This window comes from Hemiscyllium ocellatum, chromosome 45 (assembly GCF_020745735.1).
Source record: "Hemiscyllium ocellatum isolate sHemOce1 chromosome 45, sHemOce1.pat.X.cur, whole genome shotgun sequence".
Taxonomy (NCBI): domain Eukaryota; kingdom Metazoa; phylum Chordata; class Chondrichthyes; order Orectolobiformes; family Hemiscylliidae; genus Hemiscyllium; species Hemiscyllium ocellatum.
This window is the reverse complement of record NC_083445.1, coordinates 7,647,664-7,668,298: the sequence shown is the minus strand read 5'-3', so window position 1 is coordinate 7,668,298 and position 20,635 is coordinate 7,647,664. Positions and strand designations below refer to the sequence as shown.

At 44.2% G+C, this 20,635-nt stretch overlaps 1 protein-coding gene across 3 annotated transcripts in view; it reads right to left on the bottom strand.

Moving 5' to 3' along the window:
* notch3 (notch receptor 3) overlaps window positions 1-20,635 on the bottom strand; it is a 406,903-nt gene that overhangs the window by 32,941 nt on the left and 353,327 nt on the right. For all 3 annotated transcript variants that reach the window (XM_060854870.1, XM_060854872.1, XM_060854869.1), the window contains 9 exons: window positions 10,141-10,254; window positions 7,378-7,611; window positions 5,540-5,650; window positions 5,180-5,372; window positions 4,888-5,033; window positions 4,203-4,316; window positions 2,532-2,651; window positions 2,230-2,382; window positions 968-1,196 (listed from right to left, as the gene is read on the bottom strand). In XM_060854870.1, coding sequence (XP_060710853.1) covers window positions 968-1,196; window positions 2,230-2,382; window positions 2,532-2,651; window positions 4,203-4,316; window positions 4,888-5,033; window positions 5,180-5,372; window positions 5,540-5,650; window positions 7,378-7,611; window positions 10,141-10,254 — 1,414 coding nt within the window. The remainder of the gene's footprint in view (window positions 1-967; window positions 1,197-2,229; window positions 2,383-2,531; window positions 2,652-4,202; window positions 4,317-4,887; window positions 5,034-5,179; window positions 5,373-5,539; window positions 5,651-7,377; window positions 7,612-10,140; window positions 10,255-20,635) is intronic.

Sequence of the window (20,635 nt, the reverse complement as noted above, 5' to 3'; positions counted from 1 at the left end):
ACATTCCCAGCTCTTGGTGAAGCAGCTTGGCCACTCAATGAAGCTGAGGAGATGAAGCAGAAATTCACCAGGTGTCGGTCTCTAACTTTAATCTTTACCTGGGATAACCATATTGAACAAGACTCACTTCTTCAACCATGTGATTGACTGCACCATTGGCATTTTCCTTTGAAGGTTCTAAAAGTTGCTTTTCGGAGCATATTATTAGTTTCTTGATGCTATGAAGCCATGCCTTTAATTAATGAGCAATAAAGGGGCCTTCATACAATGATTGCTGGTCTCGACCATGAGGTCCTTAATGCTTTATGCTATTCAAAGAGACAGCAATGCTAGACAATGGAATACATTCTATGTAAGCCACCCAAGGTTAGGTACATCCTGGCTTAGTGGGTTGCATCGTTGCTACTCAGTCAGAAGTTCTACCCACAGGCCCAGACACAAACTCTCGGCTGACAGTCTAGTGCCATACTGAGGGAGTGCTGTATTGTTGAAGGCCTCAGTTTGGATGAGATGTTAAGCCAAGGCCTCTCGGCTGGACATTAGGCAACTATTTTGAAGAAAAGTGGGGTGGGTGGGGGGGAAGATTTCCCCTGCCTCCTAGCCAATAATTATCCCTCAACCAACACTACCTAGTCATTGTAACATTGCTAGCTGTGGGAGTTTGCTGTGCACGTATGGGCTGCTGTAATTCCAACATTACAAACTTCAAAAATTACTCCATTGGCTCTAAAGGAATCGGCCATGATTGTAAAAGGCGCTTTATAAATGCAGGTTCTCCTTTTACAGCTACAAATCCACTCGACCCAAATCTCCCAAACTCCATTTGATCATTTCCAGTTCACAACACCAGCCTTCTGTGGGTGAGATGCCAATGTGATAGCAGCATGTGGCATGTTAGAAGTGACTGTGAGGTGATACCCACTTTGTGTCGCTGGGTGTAGTAACAAGACAGGCATGTCCGGCTCACCTCTCAGTGCAGTCGGGAATATTGTTCTCACAGTGCAGGCCATTAAACCCAGGTTTACAGGTACAGGTGTAACTGTTGACATAGTCGGTGCAAGTACCCCCATTATGGCAGGGATTACTCTGACACTCATCGATCTCATCGGCACACCGGGTGCCGGCAAAGCCAGGCAGGCAGTTACAGATGAAGGAGTTAATTTGATCCAGACAAGCACCGCCATTCAGACAGGGATCTGGGAGGAAGGGGGGGGGGGGAAGAAAACAGCAATTAATATCACCAGTCCAGCAGCCCGTTCGGTACCAAACCTGCATTTTATACCCAAGGGGATTAGAATCTGGGCGAAGCAAAGAGGTGTTTGGAAGGTTGGTCAAAAGACACGAGGACTTAAATGAGAAGAGAGAAAACCAGGGTCATTCAACCATAGCCTGAGGTCTGGACAGGCAGACCTGCCATTGGTGATGTTAACCAATTCCTGAATGCACGAGGGGTCACAGTTCGAGGAAATGCACAGATCCTGCGGGGTCACTGGAGGTTAAAACAGGTAAATAGAGACAAGGCTATGGCAAGATTAGAACAGGAAGGTAATCAACTGAGATTTCTCTCGTTATACCTGGTTTGGTTACAGGCTGTGAAGTGCCTAGACTTTTTTTTTAAAAAGGTCACTCATATCATGGGAGCAATATTGACCAGGCGAAAGTGAGGTCTGCAGATGCTGGAGATTAGAGCTGAAAATGTGTTGCTGGAAAAGCGCAGCAGGTCAGGCAGCATCCAAGGAACAGGAAATTCGACGTTTCGGGCATAAACCCTTCATCAGGAATGCTGCCTGACCTGCTGCGCTTTTCCAGCAACACATTTTCAGCAATATTGACCAGGCCAATATACATTGAACACGTTTAAAAAGATGGGAGTCAGTTACTGTTCTGAGTACAACTGAGTGACTTACTGAGTCATTTTGGAAGATACTTAGCAATTGACCACGTTGCTGTGGATCTGGGGTCACATGTAGGCCATACTACCTGAAGATGATCGAAAGGTGATTGGTGAACCACATGGGTTTTTATGGCAATCCAGTCATGTTGTGGTCACTGTTATCGATGCCTGCTTTTCGCTTGAGAATGACTTAATTAGCTAAATTTAAATTGGGCGGCTGCTGAGGTGGGATTTGTGTTCAAACCCTGAGATTCATCACTGATAGTCGGTTTAAATTGTTGTGACCAGATGCAAGCAACAAAGGGCATTTTGCTCCAGCCCTAACATCTACTTACTGGGAGTACAGTCATTGATGTCCGTTTCACAGTCACGCCCTGCAAAGCCTGGCCGACAGGCACAGATGTAGTTTCCTAGTGTGTTGGTACAAGAGCCTCGGTTTCTGCAGGGATTGGTTGCACACTCATCAACATCTACTTGACAGACCCGTCCTGAGAGAGTAGAGGAAAGAGTGAGAGAGAGAGATAGAAAATGCGAAGCACGCCAGTAGTCCCCTGCGTTCATCTGTCAGGGTTCACATTAACACTACGGTAAATTATCATCCTCACTGATGCCGCGCTGGGTGTCACTGGCAGGTTACCTTGCCATCCTTCTGTACAAGTACACAGAAAATTCTCATAGTCCGGAGTGTGTTCACAAATGCCACCGTTCTCACAGGGGTTGGGCGAACATGGAACCAGCACATTCTCACAGTTAGGTCCTGTGGACAGAGAGAGTGGCAAATTTCATCTGTGCATTACTGAGACAAACAGTGGTGTGAGCAGGAAGACTGTCTGGGTTCTCCCCAGGATGAGAATCAAGGAGTGTTCAGAGATCGGTTCATCGTCCGCTAATTTTAAGGCAAGTGGCAAGGGGAAATATGTTGAACCAGAGTTCCCTACAGTGTGAAAACAGGCCCTTCAGCCTAACAAGTCCACACTGGAAGAGTCACCCACCCAGACCCAATCCCCTACCCTATACTGACCCTTAACTAATGCACCTAACATTATGGGCAATTTAGCACAGCCAATTCACCTGACCTGCACATCTTTGGATTATGGGAGGAAACCGGAGCACCCGGAGGAAATCCACGCAGACACTGGGTTTTATTTGACATATCAGATCGCTGTTTCCTTTAGAGCAGTAAAAGCAGGTTCAACACAAGCACACACAAAGCAGGAGCAAGAGTAAGCCATTTGGCCCCTCAAGCCTGTCCTATCATTCAATCATTGAACTGTCTCGGGCCTCAGATTCTTTCTTGCCAGCTCTTCAAGGCCCTCAACTTACTGAAATTTCACACCTCTATCTCCCTCTTTAAGTGCACTTAGTGATCAAACCTCCACAACTGACCAGAGTCAGACTACAGTCACTCTTTGGTAGAGGAACCTTTACTAATATAAACCAGGTCACATGTTACCCAAAGAGTCAACCAAACAAGCTCTGAAATTAGAAGCCAGACCACAAGTGTGACACATTCAAACCTCCCCTCTTTCTGACCGGGAAATGGTGTCATCCGAGTGTCCGGAAATGTTTTCACATTTATTCCCAACAGTAGATGTCAAAGTCAAATCCTCAACCACCGTGAATAACACTTCAATCTAAAAATAGATTCCTATGGATTTTTCAAAATTAGTCAGCCTGAACACATATCTCCTCAACCTCTAGTACTTGACCTTCCTGAAGAAGGGCTCATGCCCGAAACGTCGATTCTCCTGCTCCTTGGATGCTGCCTGACCTGCTGCGCTTTTCCAGCAACTCATTTTCAGCTCTGATCTCCAGTATCTGCAGTCCTCACTTTCTCCTAGCCATTTTGTTCCTCAATTACAGAGGGTGATTCGCCCACTCACTCTGAAGTAAGACAAACCAAGCTCAGCAAAAGTTGGCAAGTCCTGTTATACTTACAGATGGAACACTGCTTTGATCTAAAAGCCACTTTCTTCTACACAACATTCAAACTGTGCATGCTATTTACAAAACAATCCAACAAACGCAACTGAGGAGTGGCACACATTAATCATTAACGGGATGCGTTCCAGTAGTACAACATGAAGGCAACACATGAGTGCGCAGGAATGTTTCCCCTAACCCTCTGTCAGCGTTCTTGCCCTATCTCAGATGCACGGCTGCATTGAGCCACAGAACCTTGCAATGTGACCCTGTGTGTCTCTGAGCTGCTTGCTAATGTAGACAGTTAAAAGCACTACTATAAGAAAGCAAAGACCCACTTCATTGATGCAGTAACTATGAAGACAATCAGCTGTTCCGCGTTTACCTGTATAGGGCAGCTCGCACTGGCAAGTGTAACTAGCAATCGCATCCACACAGATTGCTTTGTTTAAGCAAGGATTTGATGCACAGTCATTAATGTTGACTTGGCAGTGCTGGCCTGTGTAAAGAATTAAAACAACATTCTTCAGTGAGCGCATGGCTTGTGAAAAGATGTAAATAGCTCAGCAATAGATGGGTCATGTCCAGGTTTGGGGGCATGTGACTTAAAAAAGATGGGGCGATGAAAAGCGTGCATAATCTGCTGAAGGAACACACGACACTGTATTGTTTTACTCAGAGAAATGGAGGGAAGACACACATCTTCATGCAGCGGGTTTTAATAATCTGGAACTGCTGAGGCCCTGTCTGAAAGGGTAGTGGCCGCAGATTCAGTTGTAACCTTGTAAGGAGGAATAGGTTTTATACTTGAGAAGAACAAATCTGCAGGACGTTGGGGTAAAACTGCACACGTAGGATTAATTGGATAGGTCTTTTAAAAGAACCAATGCTGACTATGGGCCGAGTGGTCTGCTCCCACGCTGTAGGATTTAACTCGCTTATATTTTAAAAGATGGGGGCCCAAGCTGTCTATTAAAACCATCATTTTATTGTGGCCTCTTTGGATTAATGCAGCAGGGCTTTAACTGTATGCAGGCGAGCTAGGTAAAACTTTATAATTTTTAACGTACCTCGAAAGCCCTCTTTACATTTACAAATGTAGCCATTCACCAGATCAGAACAGCTGCCTCCATTCTGGCAGGGGTTGGAGTCACATTCGACCTTGTCGATATCACAATTCATTCCTGTCCACCCTGCCTCACAGTCACACTTGTACCTATGTGGAAATGATTAGAATGTGAATATTCAAGTAGCCAGAATTCAGCGCCATAACACAAACCACAACCATGGCTCCTGAAGCGAAAGTAAGGAAATAAGACATAGGAAATTCTCCACCCTGTGTTTTTTTTTCGGTTGCCTTACCCATTGACATCATCGTGACAAGTCCCGTGGACGCAGGGGCTGCTGCTGCATTCATCCACCTCAGAGTAACACAGGGGGTCATGGTAACCATCTGGACACAGGCAAGAGAAGCTATCCTCACGGTCAATGCAGGTGCCACCATTTCGACAAGGGTTCGATGCGCACTCATTTATCTCGATGTTGCACTGTGGGCCTGAAAGAAGCAAAATAAGCAGGTGAGAGCTGCATCAGCAGGACAATGCGGAACACCTCTGGAACCAGCGCTCCCACTGAATGTCTGTGTGGGTCAGGGGAGTGGGATCTCAAAGACACGTCGTCAGGTTTTCCAGTTCACAAAGAGCTGAGAGAGGGTGCACTCACCTGTGAAACCTGGTTTGCAGATACAATCATAGTGGTTAATCCCATCCTGACAGATCCCATAATCACAGGGTTGACTAGCACAGTCATCATGGTTTATCTCACAGTTGACACCTGCATGTCAAGTGGATGAAACACAAATTGCATCAGAATCAAAAGTGACAATTCTATGATCAGGCTTATTTATTACTCCTGACCTCAATGCAGTCCACCACAAATTACAGGGTCAGCCACAACGGTTAGTGCCTCACAATATGATCAACATCACATGACAGCAAAGGTCATGCAGCCACAATATTCCACAACCACTCATTCAAAAATGTTCACCTTAAACAAAATCAAGATTGAAAGAGATATTTTGAATTGCGCTGTTGGGTGTTCGTCACAGTCCAGGTGGACAGAGCCTGAAAACTATTCAAACCTACCACTTACTGAAAACTTTGCTTCCACTCAAATCTCCAATCCATAGTAAGGCAACTCTTCAGCCTTTACATCCTTCCTAAAAGATGGTGGCCAGATGATTGCAATGACCTTGCTGTGGCCTAACCAGAGCTTTCAAGAGGCATAACATAACCTCCCTTACATTTGTATCCAATGCCTCCATTTACAAAGCCCAAGATCCCGTGTGCTTTGCTAATTATGCTCACATTATGTCTCGGCACCTTTAAATATCTGCGTGCATAAATTCCAAAGGTTCCCCTTGTTCCTGCACAATGTTCAGAATTGTACCATTGGCTGGAATCTTTCATTTTTGTCAAGCGTCTTGCTTGTTAGTTGAGAAGCCAGCAAGGCACTCAACTGAATGCTTTACAGCAAGGACCCACTCTGACATCCTCCAAACAGGCAGTTTGAAGGGCAGCCTGAGCCTCTCTTTGTAATCAAGTTCCTGGGAGTAGAAATCCTGCCTAGCAACAGGTACCAGCCAATCAGAGGCTAGGCTGTCACATTTGACAGTATCACTGTGGTTGCCATGGTGGTGGTTGGGAGCTACCAAAGATCCCAAGGACCAAGATCTCAGGAGGATGCTTATCTTGTGGTGGTGGTGGTTGGCATGGTGGTTTCTGGGAGGGGGAGTCATGAGAAAAGGGGTACAGAGGAATCAGAAGCAGGGGCAATACGAAGGATCTGAGTGGCCACCTTTCTGCCTTAAATCCACTCCCTTGGTCGCACACAGATTGGTACAGGTGAGACAACCCACAGCCAGTAGGCAGCCTGCCCTCACTGCTTTACAGTCATGTGGGCAGACCCCATCTGGAACTGGAATAACAGCAGCTCAGGAGGGGGAACAGGCCCTTAAATGCTCATTGATTGACCCTGCAAGGACCTCAATTGAAGGTGAAGTGGGAAGCTTGACGTTTCCCAGCCAAAACATAATTTGGGTGGAGAGTGAAGGAGGCAGGTTTTGAGATATCACCATCCCACCTATTGGAGGTGCCTTCCTGCCCCCACACCCACTGCCTCTGTGGCTGGAAGATTCTGCCCACTACAACTTCATTCTGCCAAAACATGTCACCTCACATTTCTCTGCAAAACTCGAAGGTTCTTTCATCAAACAGTAATTAACTGTCTGGGTTTCTTTGGTGCTTTCCAAAGGGCAGTGAACAAGACTGGAGCTGTGGGCTGTGCTGCTCACTAGAAATGGAGATGGGGCTCACAGCTCAGTCCCTGATGTTTCACTCCCATCTGGAATGATCCTGAATGCTCCTGAATGAGTTTTATTTGGGTGTTCCAGGTAAGGAGCAGTCACTCATTGGAACAGTCAGACATTAGGAAAAATCGAAAGTTGGAGAGAGGAAATGATTGCAAAATTGCGGGCCTGAGAATTGATCTTTGATCTTTACCTGAAGTCCCCTGTTGGCAGTGACAAAGGTATTTGTTCACCAGATCAATGCATTTGCCAGAGTTCTGGCACGGGTTGCTATGACATTCGTTGATTTGATTCTCGCAGCGGTAACCGGTGTAGCCCAGCTCACAGTGACACATGAAGCCAGCAATGCCATCGGTACAGCTTCCGTGATGGCAGGGGTCAGGGCTGCAGTCGTCAATGTTCCTCTCACACAGCTTCCCCTCAAAGCCTGCAGTGGAGAATCAAAACCACCAAAAAGGTACAAGGGCCGGGTAAGCAGACTGTCAAACAGCAATGCCCACAACACTCACAGCAGACTGTCAAACAGCAATGCCCACAACACTCACACTGTGTCACACAAACCACAAAAGTGAGAGCTCATGAATGGGAATATCACTCTACAACCCTATACTTTTGGGGGAGCACGGTGGCTCAGTGGTCAGCACTGCTGCCTCACGGCGCCAGGTGCCTGGGTTCGATTCCAGCCTCGGGCAGCTGACTGTGTTGGAGTTTGCACATCCTCCCCGTGTCTGCGTGGGTTTCCTCCGGGTGCCCTGGTTTCCTCCCACAGTCCAAAGATGTGCAGGTTAGGGTGAATTGGCCAGGCTAAATTGCCCATAGTGTTCAGGGATGTATAGGTTAGGTGCATTAGTCTGGGAAAATGTAAGGTAATGGGCTTGGTTGGGATACCCTTCGGAGGGTCAGTGTGGATTTGTTGGGTCAAAGGACCTGTTTCCACACTGTAGGAATTCTATTTCTAATACTTAATTATCTGCAAAGACTTTTAGATGGTCTGTAGGTTGTGGAAGGTATTATGTCAATGGAAAACTTTAGGATGTTCGGCCATGATCATATTGAATGGGTGAGAAAGCTTGAAGGGCTGGATGGGCCAATCTTGCTGCTGTTTTCTATGTTTCGATGCTTATCTTCTGCTCTGCTAGTAACTGCTGCCAATCATCCTCTCAATAATATACTGTTGAGCAGAGGGGTGATCTTGCAACTGGGGGCTGGTGGATTATCTAGGCAGTGGGCGGGGGGGGGGGGGGGGGGGTGCAGGTTAAAACCTCAGCACCTCACTGAAGTTTTATGGCATGTTTCTTTTGGGGGGGGCGCGAAGGTGGCAGGGGAAATATTGGTCGGCTGCATTGCCCTTGGCCATTTGAGGCCCATAAGTGGCAAATTTGTGTCCCTTCAGGATCTCCTGCCACTGCCACTTGTCATTTACCACTGGCGGGTGAGGTCCATTTGATGGTATCTTCAGAGATAAAACGTTCCATACCAAGGTGTGAGGATGTGTACATCCTATTTCCTCATCAATGGCAATAATGGTGGTGCTGGGTTGGGAGGAGCAAGGGGCCTTGTTTGATTTCAGGTTCTGACTCTGGATGAGTGGGAGATACGGGAGTCATACAGCATGGGACTAAGGGAACGACCTTCATCTGCAGAATGCCTTCTGCCCCAATGTGTACTAGCAGCCAAACAGCAACACCAAACATCAGAAATTAACCAGGGGAAACTGGCCTAGTGGAGGCGAAATATAATAAAAGTGGGAGAACCAGCATTTTAGAGTAAGAGGAAAAATTAATAAGAAAGGTTCATAAGATCAATCAGATAAGAACCATCTATGCCAGACCCTATCAGTTTAAAAAATTGCTGCACACCTAATTTATTGGAAATGTGTGTTATTTAGCTCCCATTTCTGTGTCTGGTGGCTGACAAACAGGCAGAAAAATTGGTTCTCACATTCACTGCGTACGCCACCTCAGGACTGATCTGAGGCCCTGTGGCAGGGAATAAAAAAAACGGGGGTGTGGAAAAAAAAAGCACAAACCTGCTATTGTTCAACAGAATATTCTATGAGCTGTCGGCACAATAGACATCATATCCAATAGGCTTCCCTGGTGCCTGCATCCAGATCCTGTGAATACTAATCAGACTGGCCTGAACAATACAGCTTTATCTATTGAAGGGCCCTGTGTCAGTCCCCTCTAGATGTTTTACTTTTCTTCAACTCATCTGTATATAAATTTAACATCTTCTGAAAACTGCCTAAAATGCTTCTCTCTAACTCCGCAGTTGGAATGAGGTAAATCATTGCATCAATGGATGGAATTGAGGCAATTCAGTGGACGTTAACTATCTGGCAGTAACCATCAAGTTCAACACAGGCTCCAAATTTCTCCTGCCTGTTTCCTACATTTTGAGATTTGTGAAAGAGCAGCTTCGGCTCACGCGTGTGTCAGTCCAAACCTTAAAAATTTTATTCAAGGAAACGAAGATGTCAAACTTTCCTTCTCTACAAATTCCACTCTGGTCTGTCAATCACAGCGTTGGCTGTGTAGTAGGACCCAGGGTGTCGAGGTAAGAATCACTAAAGAAAGCATGCCTGCATTTTGAGGTGAATATCACCTGACAGATATTGCAGTTTGCCTATATCATTTCTGGGCACCTTCTGCCGGATTAAAGGGCATGTTCTTTTTGCACTTTTTCTCCTAGAAGAATTTACGTTTATAGAAACCAACTCCATTTTTCTCTCTGCTTCTTGCCAATTACAGTTCCATAGGCATTAGCTGGCATAGTCCAAGTGGTCAATTCTTTATATAGTCCAAATGGCTCTACTGTGGGATACAGGACAAGTTGAATTGAAACACGGATGAACTGTACCATTGCAGGCAGTGTGTTCATCTCCGCAGTGTCTGTGGTAACTGGGTTAACATTGTTTGAAGGGTGGCTGGATGCAAGAAGCCCATAGACTTACCTTCTGCACATTTGCACTCATATCCATTGGGCCTATCGACACACTTGGCTCCGTTCTGGCAAGGAGTGCTTGCACATTCATCAATGTCAATCTGACACATTAATCCAGTAAAGCCTGCAGAGGAACAGGGAGAAAAAACATGAGCACTGTCTGATGTCCCAAGCATGTCTGTCTCAAACTGGGGGACCTCAGTAAGGCCCTTGTCCTCAGGTTTCCCAGTAATAAACTATTAGACTTAGAGCCCCTATAGTGTGTGGAAACAGGCCCATAATGACTCTCTGAACAGTAACACACCCAGAGCCATGCCCCTACCCCATATTTACCCCTGACTAATAACCTACACTATGCTTGGCCAGTTCACCAAACCTGTGCAATTTTTTTGGATTGTGGGAGGAAACCCAGGCAGACACAGGAAGAATGTGCAAACTTACGGATGGCACAGTGGCTCAGTGGTTAGCACTGCTGCCTCACAGCACCAGGCTTCCAGGTTTGACTCCAGCCTCGGGTGACTGTCTGTGTGGAGTTTGCACATTCTCCCCCCGTCTGTGTGGGTTTCCTCCGGGTGCTCCGGTTTCCTCCCATAGTCCAAAGATGTGCAGTTCAGGTGAATTGGCCATGCTAAATTGTCCGTAGCGATAGGTCCATTAGTGAGTGGGTCTGGGTGGTGGGTTACTCTTTGGAGGGTCAGTGTGGACTGGTTGGGCCGAAGGGCCTGTTTCCATACTGTAGGGAATCTAATCAAATTCACACAGACCCAAAGCTGGATTCAAATTTATTTGTTGAAAATAATGACAAAACATCTGCTTCTGTCTTGATTCAATTCTGAACATATGAGTTACGGAATCACTTCCATTGATTAGAATGTTTCAGTGAAAGGAAAGGAACCTTTGCATTGATATAGCGCCTTTATTGACTACGGGGCATCACAAAATACTTCCTTCTATTGGGTGAAGAAAAAATGTCAGCTGCGATGTGTACAGTAATGTTTCACAAACAGCAATGAAATAGTCTGTTTGGCTGATATCTATTGAAGGACAAATATTTGCCAGGAAACTGGGAACAGGAGGGGATTCGAACCTGAATCCCTGGCGCTGGGAGGCAGCAGTGCTAACCACTGAGTCAAGGTGCCACCCTGGTAGCCTCACCCAAAGCAGAAGTCCAAATATGCCATTTATTCCCAGTATCATTCACCTTTGGACAGATTCTGCAGTCCCCACAATTAGCCAATTAACCTGTAGTACACAAAGCCTAGTTGGCTGCATCAGGCCTGGTAAAACATCTCCCCTGCAGATTCGGGTATCGAAGGAGGGAAGCAACATCCTGAGCTCAGCCCTAACCACTCGCAGCCTGTGTCTATCAAATATCAGGTGCACTCAGTCTTTCCTGAGCTTCCATCCTCCTCCCCTCCTGTTCACTACACTAGGAAAAGCAAGAATTGCAACGATTCCAAACTTAGATCAAACAAACAGAATTCTTTTTACAAAGGGGTGGATTCAGCAATGTTACGATGAAGGTGGCCGACAAGTCAAACTCGTTATACCATGTTAGCGGAGTGGGACACACTGTCAAACTTTGCCAGATATATTCTTGCCTTTTCTTTGGGTCTTTTTCCAATATTGCAATTACCTTAGTTGAGTTTAGCAATGACTCAGTGGCTAGCACTCTAATCTCTGGCTCAGTAGTTCAAGTCCTATTCCAGAGGTTTGAGCACTAAATCAAGACCAGCCAACCAGTGCATAGATGTAGGAGACCAGTACTGTTGCAGATACCACCTTTCCACCACACAGGTCAAACAGTAGAGCTGAATCCCCTCCTGTTCCCAGTTTCCTGGCAAATATTTGTCCTTCAATAGATATCAGCCAAACAGACTATTTCATTGCTGTTTGTGAAACATTACAGTACACATCGCAGCTGACATTTTTTCTTCACCCAATAGAAGGAAGTACTTTGTGATGCCCCGTAGTCAATAAAGGCGCTATATCAATGCAAAGGTTCCTTTCCTTTCACTGAAACATTCTAATCAATGGAAGTGATTCCGTAACTCATATGTTCAGAACTGAATCAAGACAGAAGCAGATGTTTTGTCATTATTTTCAACAAGTAAATTTGAATGCATGCTATTTGCTACCTTATCGGAGGAGATTAAGTGCATAAACTCAGATTATTGGCTGAAAACCATATCACTGTATTTAACAAGGGATTACATGATAAACCTGAAAATCACTGAACTTCATGCAACTTTAAATTGAAACTGTACAGACAGCTCATATCCAATTATCAACATGTAAAACATGTAACATCAACATGTAAAAAATTTCATTTTACGCAAGTATTAACAGCATTTTTGCCAACCTACACATTAATTGCAGTTGGGACAGGTTGTGCTGCATTGTATGGGTGCCCTCTTTTACGGCAGCATAATGGGTCAGTGGTTAGTATTGCTGCCTCACAGTGCCAGGGACCCGGGTTTGATTCCAGCTTTGGGTGACTGTTTATGTGGAGTTTGCACATTTTCCCCGCGTCTGTGTGGGTTTGCTCTGGTTTCCTCCCACAGTTAGGTGAATTAGCTAAGCTAAAGTGCCCATAGTATTCAGGGATATGCAGGTTAGGTGCATTAGTCATGGGTAAATGTAGAGTAAATGTAGGGTAGGGGAATGGTTCTGGGTCGGATACTCTTCGGAGGGACTTGTTGGGTCAAATGGCCTGTTTTCCCACACTGTACAGATTCTAAACTGTTAGTACCTGTGGAAGATCTGACTGCAGTATCTGAAGAATGCTAGGGAGATTTCCCACCATGGGATCCGTCATCATTTATGATTTGTCCATCACTCAAGAAACAGATGAACTATTTATCTACCCTTCTATTATTGGTTGAATTGCGTTCTGAGTACAGTGTTACTGTTAGTTTCAAAAAGAGTTGCTGTACATCTGAGTAACTGATGCATATGAAATGGTGAAAGATATGATTTGGTGCTATACAAATGTAAGTCTTCCTTGTTTTCCATTCTATTATCAGAAAATGGAGGTGCATTGATTTTCACCAACATCACCTCACTTGGTGACCCAATCATCTTCCTGTCACTTTTCAAGAGATTTCTACTGCTGCTTTGAAGCTAAAAAGCCTCAGAGAGTTTTAGTGTGTACTGTAAAAGATTTTAGATGTTAATGTTACAAAAAAATAATAGTCACGTGAATGCCTCAGTTCAATAATGGGATTCGGCTGGTCTGCGCTAAAGTGGTCTTCTCCATTGACTGGTTTATAGTTTCACCCAGACCCACCAAATGGTGCTCAGTTGTGAATCCTTCAGCTTTCCAGCAGTAAAACCAAGAGTTCACCTTTGACAGGGAAGACTCTTTCTAGGGTCAAAGTAGAGTGGGTATTGGGGGATCATTAGTTGCATGATGGTTCAGAACACACCCTGACAGAATCAGTTGAAGCAACATCTCTGCCAGTGTCAGTGGAAATGGGCATGGTTTGGGCAGCTTACGTGCATATTAGGAATGGGACAGGTGAATTAACCTGGGAAGGAGAGACAATGCCTGGAAATGTAGAAGGAAATATTTGCTAATGTAAATGTATCATCTCATAAAGATCACGTCATCACAGCCTGGCTGTTTGACTGAAGATTTAAAAAGTCCACGGTCGCTAAGTGAAAATTGTCTAAATTCAGATCAGAAACTTATATTCCACAGCTCTCTAGAATCTCAACAAAACACGTATTCAGAAACTTGGAAGCCCTCTGTCAATGTATTCCTGTGTCAGCTTCTTGAGAAAGGGGAAGCACAGTGACAATTCAGAAAATGAAAAGAGAGTGGGAGCACCAGGAGAACTGACTGAATCTGTCAGTTGTATTCTGAGGTGCTGCTCCTTCAAGCAGGGCCTTCAGTGGCTGCATGTGAAACACAGTCAGCATATGAGGGGCCCCGTGTCTGCCCCAAATGTAAATTGGGCCTAAAAGAATTGAGCCTCCCTCTCATTAAGGGCAGCTACTTCTCAGGCGAGAGGAACCGAGGCCTTTGGAGAACAATTGGCACATTGTCCGCCTCCAGGAGATAACAGACACGGTCCCTCTTGTCAATCAACCACCAACGGAGAGCTTCTTCAAAGGACTGGCTGAGGTATACTGCACCCTGACCTCTGAATAACCTCTCCACCATAAGAAAAGCTGGTGAGGCCTACACTGCAGGCCTCTCTCCAGTTAAACATCTAGCAGACAGCATATAGGGAAATCTTTCAATGCTTCAAACAAAAACAAGTGTACAATTATGGTGCGATGTGCTGTTTTACTGACCTGCATTCGATCACTAACTATTTTGGGCAAAGGATCATTGATCAACTCAAGTAATGTATTAACATACATTAAAAAACCTCACCATCTTCAACGCATTAAACTGGCAACTTCTTGAGGCCTACCCTGCAGCATTTCATTTCCACTAAACATTACAAATCAAATATACAGCGTTTACACTGGAGTCTTCTAATTGTCATTAATAACTTGCAATTATGTCAATCCTTTAATGTCGGAAAACCTCAAGGCATTTCACAGGGAGCATGATGTTGATATAGAACCACGTGAGGAGATGCTACAGGTGACCAAAGGTTTCAAGGAAGTAGTTTATTTAAGATGAGCCTGAAATAAGCCAAGAGAGGCAGAGAGGTTTAGCAAGAGAATTACAGAGCTTAGGGCCTAGACAGCCGAAAGCTCAGGCCATTAATGGTGGATGAAAACCAGCGAAGCAGAAGAGGCAGGAATTGAAGGAGCACAGAGATCTGATGACAGAGGGGTTTCACTAAATGGGCGCAGGGTGAAAGTCCGAAGTGATTTGAAACTGCAAAACTTGAAACAATTCAGAGTCATGCAGCTCAGAAACAGACGCTTCAGTACAACTTTTCCACACAGACCAGACATTCCAATTTTACCTAGTCCCATTTGTCAGCACTTGGCCCATATCCCTCTAAACCCTTCACCTTCATATACCCATCCAGATGCCTTTTAAATGTTGTAATTGTACCAGCCTACATCCCTTCCTCTGGCAGCTCATTCCATTAATACACGCTGTCTGCGTGAAAAAGTTACCCCTTAGGTCTCTTTTAAATCTTTCCCCTCCCACCCTAAATCTATGTCCTCTAGTTTTGGACTACCCATATCGTGGCAAAAAGACCTTGTCTAATGACACTATCCATGTCCCTCGTGATTTTATAAACCTCGATAAGGAGCCCTCTCAGCTTCTAACGCTCCAGGGAAAAACAGCCCCAGCCTATTCAGCTTCTCCTTATAGCTCAAATGCTCCAACCCTGGCAACATCCTTGCGAATATTTTCTGCATCCTCTCAAGTTTAACAACATCCCTCCTACAAAAAGGGTGAGCAGAAATGTATGCAGCATTCTAAAAGTGGCCTCACCAATGTCCTATACAGTTGCAACACGATGTCCCAACTCCTTTACTCAATGTTCTGACCAATGAAGGCAAGCATGCCAAATGCCTTCTTCACCACCCGGTCAACCCTCAACTCCACATTCAAGGAATTATGCACCTGCACCCCTAGGTCTCTTTGTTGCCAGATCGGGGGGGGGGGGTCAATCTAGGTCAGTGAGGGTGATGGAGGAATAGGATTTGGCATGAGTTAAGAAATGTACAGAGAGATTCAGATGCGCTGAAGTTTATAGACAGTGCCATGGTTCACGAGCAGCCAATCAGAGCCGGAGGTGCGGGCAGCAGAATTCACCTCAATGCATTTTTTTCCTAGGGGGAGATTCGAAGAACTGTCTGTAAACAAGTTATTACATTAGAGCCAACATTTCAATTTTTAAAGTAAAGACAGGACAAGAAGGGAAGGTTCTGGCTATCTGAAAAAAAACCCAGAGAGGTGAATGGGCCTTGAGCATTTGATTTGTTAGTGGCAGACGGACCAAACTACTAGCAGAAAGAAACCAATTACAGTTACAACTTCATGCAGTAGGGTGCGAAATATAGATATTGCAAATGTAATATGTAATTTGCTTATTTGATATTTTCAACAAAGAGGCAATATTCTGGCATTCAGATCTTGGATTAGAAGTTCGAAGGTTTATGAAGTAAATAACAGAATCAACAATTAATGCATGTAGATGTCAGGAAACTGGGATTTAGATATCTTGTGCTAAATGCAGCTATATTTTGACATCTGCAATGCATGATGCCATTGTATGCATGTTCATCATTCAAATGAATTACTTCAGGGCCAGAGAACACAGTAAGAATCTCTGCATTTGTTCCTCAAGGGACTACAGAGGGAGAGCTGCAGAGTGAGGCATGCCTTATTTTGAACGATATGTTTAACGTAAGCTCCATCTGCTCTCTCATGTGAATGAAAAGGATCCCACAGCATATTTAAAGATATGGCAATTATCTCTCTGGTATCCTAGCCAGGTTATCATGACATTGCTGTTTGAGGGAGTTTGCTATGTGAAAATTGGCTGAAACAGTTACCACATTACAAGCATCTACACTTTAATAGTACTTGAGTGATTGGGATATTCCCAAAACTTTACAATATTGTGCAAGATGCTGCAGAAAGGTATGATGAACTGTTGCTCTGGGACTGAATTTGGCTGCGTTGCTGACTTAAAGAAAGCAAAGATTTCTCTTGGACAAGACCGAGGGGGATATAACAGTGAGGTGAATACGAGAGCTCCCAGTTGGTGAAAGTGATATCTAACTGAGCTGTGCAAATCACATCAACCAGCTCAATTCCAGCTCTGTGCTGAATTCGCTCACCTCCGTATTGTGCGACTAACCTCAGTATTTCCCTGGACCACAGAGATGACAGCCAGCCAGGGTTCCAGCTCCTAGTTATTAGCCAGCAGATTTCAGATTAGGATGAGAGTTATTCAAGCCACCATAGTCAGTTATGCTTCCTCTCCTCCATGTCATGTCCCACTTGTTTGAACAGGCTATCGTATGTTTGGTTATTCCCTGATTAAGTTCCAAAATGTGATTTTTGTTGCTGTGTCAGTGGGAGCCAGGCCTGCAACTGCTAAGGCCCTAAGCTGTCCATGATGTTCTTCAACTCTCATCTCTTCGATCAAACACTTGGTCACCTGTCCCAAAACCTCCTGAATGAGTTGGTTTTGATTTTTGTCCTGTGGACTGCCTTGGGACATTTTACAACAATAAAAATGGTACAGAGGAACCTCGATTATCCGGCATTCAATTATCCAAATTTCGGATTATCTGGACAAAGTCGCAAGGTCCCGATGCTTGGGTAAACTGTGTTATCTGGCATTCAGTTATCTAAACATTCGATTATCTGAACAAGATACACCCTGCCTGTGTCTTTGGATAATTGAGGTTCCTCTGTATATAAATGCAACATGTAATCACATTATGTACTCTGAGCTAACTTACAGATATTGTAAACTGACACTCCAGTACGGTCGAGTCATAGAGATCTACAGCACTGAAAAAGGGTCCTTCAGCCCATCAAGCCTGTTCCAGTCAAAAACAAGCACTTAACTATTCTAATCCCATTATCCAGCACTTGACCTATAGCCTTGTATGCTTTGGCATTGCAAGTGCACATCTAAATACTTCATAGGTATCAAATTATTACCACATTTGCCGAAAACAACAACACTTCAAATTCATTCAGTGTATGAGAAGCAATGTGAGAGTCCTCAGCTCGAAATGTCGAATTCTCTATTCCTGAGATGCTGCCTAACCTGCTGTGCTTTGACCAGCAACACATTTGCAGCTGTGATCTCCAGCATCTGCAGACCTCATTTTTTACTCCCTAGCAGAGGCCAGATTTTAACACAGGTCTTCAACTATTTCCTTGTAAAAAGATGTGGAGTGTTGGACTGGGGTGGACAAAGTCAGAAGTCACACAACACCATGCTATAGCCCAATAATTTTATTTGAAATCACAAGCTTTTGTGAAGTGCTGCTCCTTCAATAGGTGAAGTTTGTGATTTCTGATCTGGTGTCATGTGACTTCTGATCTTGTGGTATAAACTCAAAGAGATCCATTGCTAAAAAAGCAAGATTTCTAGAACTCAAATGATGTTAATTTAGTCAGTAATACCTGACAAGGTTGGCGGAGGTTGATTTAGATCAGTTGGCTGGATGAAAGGCTTGTAAACATGGTGATGCTAACAGCATGGGTTCAATTCCCATCACTGGCTGAGGTTACCGTGAAGGACTCTCCTTCTCAACCTCTCCCCTTGCCTGAGGTAGGTTAAATTACTACTTGTCCCCTATGGTCAAGTAAGACTATGGCCACTTGACTTGACATGGATAGCCTATAAATAAGGGCTTTAAATCAGAATCATCACATGCGATGCAGTGTGTAACTGTCATTTAACCGTGAAATTCTAAAATGTTTTTATCAGATTGTCTAGATTTAATTCCACAATTGTAAATGGTGTCAAAGGCCTACTCCTCTAGCTATATCTGAGACAGTACGGACAAGGAGAGATGGGAAAACCTTTTGTTAATAAAACAGGGAGGGAGCAGGGCCCAAAAACGATGTTGGAAGCAGATACAACAGCAACTTTCAAACTGGGTCTGGCTATAAATTTGAAAAGATTGACTAGTTTTTTCTTACAGCTAGCATAGACAACATGGGCTAAATTGCCTCCTGCACTGCTTTGTTTTATGATCCTAGATTGTCTATCATGTGCATGACAGTGTAAAGGGACATACTGTTTCTGCTTTGAGGGTTGTGCAAGCTTAGTCATTGAACATGTTCAAGCCAGGATCCATCAATTTCCTGATACTAATGTCATCAAGCAATATCATTGAGGTAGATGATCTGCTGCGATCTAGGACAGTGGAATGGATTTGATGAACTGAATGGCCTATCCTGATCCTTTATTTCCAGTGTATGGCTTACAGACTCCCTGTGGGTAAACGCTTGACCACTAGCATAATTCCAAAATTAATTCTTCCCGGTCTTTGATATGTTCAACATTCAATTACGATATAGCAATTTAATGCTATTTGACCAACTGCATTTCAAGGATGACACATTAAGTCAGCACAGAAAGAGGCCCTTCAGCCCATCATATCTACACCAGACATCAAGCACCTATCCACTCTCGTACCATTTTCCAGTACTTTACCCATAGCCTTGCATGCTCTGGCACTTCAAGTGGTTGTCTGAATACTTTTTAAAATGTTGTGATGGTTCTCATCTCTTCCACCCTTTTCCAGGCAGTGAGTTCCAGATAACCATCAGGCTCTGATTGAAAGCAAATCTTCCTTAAATGCCCCTTTAGCATCCTGTCCTTTACTTTTAACCAATGGCCACAGGTCATTCGTGCCTGTACTGAAATGAAAGGTTTCTCCCTAACTACACCTCTCACTATTTTGTACACCTCAATCAGATCCCCCTCTCAGTCTTGGCTGTTATAAGAAAAACAACTCCAGTCTATCTAGTCTCTCTTCTAGATCAATCACTCCAGCTCAGGGAACATCCTAGTGATTCTCTCCTTTGTACCCTCTCTCTTTCCATTGCAATATTGTAACCATAGTAACCACACCTTGGATTAGAGACAAAATAGGTTACAATGCACATTGCACATTGGTGTCAGTGTGACATTTCCCTGTAGTTAAATAAAAAGTGAAGCTGCCACTGGTTACAGATTCTGATAAGTGTTCACATGGTTCTCTTACAATATCCTTCTGAACTCCTTTCAGCAGAAAGAGAAGCTAAGAATCCATAACTCCTCCTCAATGTTGTTTCTTACTTTTCTTTTCTGCACAGTGTCACTCTCTAGCAAGAATGATCAAGTGCCAGTCAGGCTTACAACAACAACATGCATTTACATAGCGTCTTTCGCATAAGATATCTCAAGATGCTTATGGGAGCACAGTTAAACAATACTTGATTCCCACCCACTTAATAGAATACTAGGACAGATGGTCACCAGCAATGGCAAAGAGGCAGTGTTTAGGGAGAGTCTTAGGGAGAGATAAATGTGCAGACGAGGTTTAGGAAGGCATTCTCAAACTTATTCAAAAGGAAATTCTGCATCAATGCTGGCAGGTTGTAGGGCTTTACAACATAAAAAGGCTGGAGAAATTGGAACTATGTTTGGCACAGAGATTAGGAGAAACGTTGATACAGTGTTTAGTAGAGTAAATAAGGGAAAACTGTTTCCACTGGCTAACCGGTCAGCTACCTGAGGATACAGATCTACGGTAATTAGCAAAAGAACTATAAGTGATATGAGGAACTTTCTTCAACACAGCAAAGGATTCTGTTCTACAGCCCGCTGCCTGAAAGGGTAGTGGAAGCAAATTCAACAATACATTTCAGAAGTGAGCTGGATATATTTATCTGAAGGGTAAGTAGATGCAGGAGAATAAGGAAGAGGTAGGGCAGGTGATGTGCTACATGAACAACTCTTCCAAAGAGTTAGCAAGAGCACTTGGGCTGAAAGACCAAGTTCAGCGATTGAAGTTGAACAGCCAAATGAATGGATGTAGGTTGAACATCACAGGTGAACCTG